Source organism: Erigeron canadensis, chromosome 1 (genome assembly GCF_010389155.1).
Source record: "Erigeron canadensis isolate Cc75 chromosome 1, C_canadensis_v1, whole genome shotgun sequence".
Classification (NCBI taxonomy): Eukaryota; Viridiplantae; Streptophyta; class Magnoliopsida; order Asterales; family Asteraceae; genus Erigeron; species Erigeron canadensis.
In genome coordinates, this window is record NC_057761.1 from 8707566 (window position 1) to 8711317 (window position 3752).

The 3752-nt window shown below is 35.0% G+C and overlaps 1 protein-coding gene across 1 annotated transcript; it reads left to right on the forward strand.

Moving 5' to 3' along the window:
* Positions 1-1763: 1763 nt before the first annotated feature.
* LOC122605729 lies at positions 1764-3005 on the forward strand. Its single transcript, XM_043778717.1, has one exon. The coding sequence runs from the start codon at positions 1764-1766 to the stop codon at positions 3003-3005; it is 1242 nt and encodes a 413-aa protein (XP_043634652.1).
* Positions 3006-3752: the final 747 nt, after the last annotated feature.

Below are 3752 nucleotides of genomic sequence, written 5' to 3' on the forward strand. Positions count from 1 at the left end.
TACACGACATTGATGGACTGCTGTAAGGTTAATCTATCCAGTTGGGTATGAGGTTCTCTGTTAGGTCTTATGACCGCCTACACACAAACTTATACCTTATATGTGATGAGTGACTTATGTCACACCTAATATAAGTGACTTATGTCACACTATACGATGATGCTTATATGATATATGTGAAGTAAAAGATGACTAGGCACATCTAGGGTGATACAACCCATTATGATGATGTTTGATGCGATGATATGTTATGGATGATGTGATGCATTGATGTGATATGTGCCTTAACGATTTAATATGACTTTTCTATAAAGTATTAAATGGACAAATGTTTTATTAATGAGGTGTTATCTTACTTAGCTAATTCGTTAGCTAACACTTGCTCTTTTTAAACGTGTTGTGCCCTCATGTTCAACATTAGTGAGCAGGTAGATGTGAGAAGATGTAAGACATGGGTAGATGATCTAGAAGCTGGTTGTAGTTACCCATAGTGGCTTCTCGCATTAGACATTGATTTATGATTAGTCATTTATGATTTACATTTACTATGTTGTCGGTTGTTTAATGTTGGGCAACCGACAGATTTCCATTTAAACTTGTTTCTATGATATGGGTAGTAACACCAATTAATAAATGAACCAAACAAATTTTTTAGTTTTGACTTTTAAAGTATAATTTCACTCTCTTTTAACACCGTTAGACGAAAGTTTTTGGAAATCCATATTTTTAAATGATGTGTGTTACAACAAGTTTTTTTTTTATTTTCATTTATTTAATAATCTATTTTATTTCAAAAAATGTTGTTGATTTTCTGTGAATTTTACTCAAGAATAGATGACTAAAATACCATATATGACATTGATATTATTCGAACAAATTTGTTTTTTTCCTTTTAATAAATATCAAATTCCTAACATACAATTTTTTATTTATTTAAGATTATATAATAACAAAGTTTATATATAAATCAGTTTTCTAAAATAAAAGTATTTATATAAGGTATATCTCTATTATTAAAATTTTAAAGTACACATAAATTTAGTATTGGAGACATAACGAGCAGCTAATTGTATGTTACAATTTCTTGAATTAAATTAGAAAAAAAAATCAAGGTGTTATTTGCAAGATTGGTCCATGTGATTATCAATTTTAGCAATGGGGGTCCCTGTGGGGTGAAAAGTACATAAATACCCCCACATGTGCACACTTGACGACCACCTTTAACGGACCCGTCAAATTTAGACCAATTTTGCAAAAACTTCTCAAAATAAGGACCCCTATTACAACGATTGTCGAGAAGGAACCCCTTTTACTAAAGCTTACAAACCACATGACCAATCTTGCAATTAAGTCTAATTTTTATATAAAGTAGTAAGATATCAAAGTATCCAACTAAATATTAATTTATTTTTGGGCTACAGAACACGTATACAGTTATTGGGCCTGCTCAATTAGGCTTAGGCCGATTGTTTATATAAATATCTCTATATATAAACAAATCAAGAGATAGAACCCTAATCTTTTTGTTTGTATAAATATCTCTATATCATACAACTTTTTTGTACGAATTCATTCTCTCGATATATATTCTTTTCATTATTTGATCTGGTACGAATATATATTTGTTTATTCATATGATTTTTGTCTTTATTGATTATTGTTTATAAGTTTGTTGTTCTTGTCGAATTAAATTAAGAATCCTCAAATCAATTTGATTTCATATATTATATATATATCTGCACAGCCAGCTTCCGTATTGCCTTATGGGGGCCGTTGATGAATTGGATGATGTGATACTTGAGAATATACTGGGTCGACTCGACGCCAAGTCATTGCTACGGTGCAGATGTGTATCTCGAGATTGGAATTATGTGATTACAGATCCTTACTTCATCAATAACTCAAGAGCACGTCGAATGATCTTTGTCGTCACCGACTATGATAACCTTATTCATCTTGTAGACGACAATGACCGGCCGACTCATTCGATGCTTCAGTTTCATGATTCTTTCGATTACTACTTTAAAAATTTCTCGTCCCATATATATGTTGACGAATATTCGTACCTTTGTAATCGGGTAAGAGTTCTTGGTACACTCAACGGCATAGTGCTTTTGCAAATTTATGGTGGCATCTACGCAAAACACCCGCCTTCTTGCGAAGGTTATTTGATGCTATACAATCCTTTTATCGACGAATCCTTGCTACTTCCGCTTGCAACGCCTTATCGGTATTGTGTACTGCCCCGATATTGGGACAGCGACTGTGGTTGGGATCATGAAGATGACTTTCCCCACTACACAGTCTATGCCTTTGGGTTTGGCTACGGTCGTGGTACCCCAGATGATTGGAAAATTGTTCGGTTTAGAGAATACAACAAGCGTTGTCGCTACAATGATTGCAGCGGAGGTGTTTGTGAGATCTTCAGTCTCAAAACTTATACGTGGAGCAAGCCACAAGAGATGAATATCAAACACATTGTGTTTGAAACAACCGTGGGTACGTTTCTGAATGGATTTTTGTATTGGATTGCTAGTAGAATGGACAAACTGCTTGTCCTCGACGTTGAAAAGATACAGGTTTCAGAAATGCATTTACCATTCCAACGATCGTATAGAGAGACTCAACGTTGTGACCGCTCACATTTAGGTACCATAAACGGATGCCTTTGTTTTCTCAACAGAAGCATTAACGATACCGATTTTAACCTTTGGGTGATGAAGGATCAAGCGGACGAGAACTCATGGTTCAAAAGGTGCTCATTTACATTAGCCAAGGATGTTGGTCGTGACCCCCACCATTTTGTTTGCATACTGTATAATGGAAGGATTGTTATGGAGAATGAAGGAAAACTGCATATCTATGACACATCAGACGATTCGTATACATCCACGGACATTTCCGTACGTACCGGTGAACGTAGCCTTGCGATAAATGGCATAGAGTACGTAGAGACCCTGGTTTCACTTTCAGCTATTTCTTCTCAACAACTTCTAGCTAGCTAGGAAAGTTTCCATTCCCATTTCTGTTGGCATATAAAGATTCGAGTGATATATGAGTTCTGTTTTTGCTTTTAACATATCTCTATTTAGGTTTAAACTAGATTATACCGTGTATACACACTGGTTTTTGCAGAGATATATAATTAGATAGGCCAATGTTGTAACTTTTACTGAGACATTTTCATTTCCCTCAAATTTCGGTTACAGTTGACTCAAGAGAAGAGAAAGCATCCCTCAAATTAGACATTTTAAACGTTAACCTTCAATATCAACAGAGTTCGAGCTTTGCACCCATGGATTCTTATGGACCAGTCATTTGCAATGCCCCCTAATTCATACACGTATCTTGTATAGTATCTTAGTTTCACCAGATAGTTTACCGGCAAAATCAAAATTGAAAAAAATTGCATAGGACGAAGAATAGCATTTTGGACGTGAACTCTCAAGTCGGTCTTTATCATCTCGAACTGAAAGTCAGCTCACCAAATAGTTCCATGGCCGCATGCATGCCTATCATTAAGATCATCATATATCACCTGTATAGATTTTTATCCCCCCGAAAGCACAGTACTATACTACAAATTGCTTTCTTCCCATAAACACCAATGCTCGGACATATTGACAATCTATAATATAACTAAAAGAGGGGGTTGGGGGTACACTTGGCACCCCTAATCCACATCTTTTAGTCTAATCCTCCATCCTTATTAATCGTCTATTTTTTTTAATATTTATCTAAATTAATTTACA

What these genes read in the sequence shown, in the direction of transcription:
- LOC122605729 (XM_043778717.1), top strand. Translation starts at nt 1,764, where the DNA reads ATGGGGGCCGTTGATGAATTGGATGATGTGATACTTGAGAATATACTG.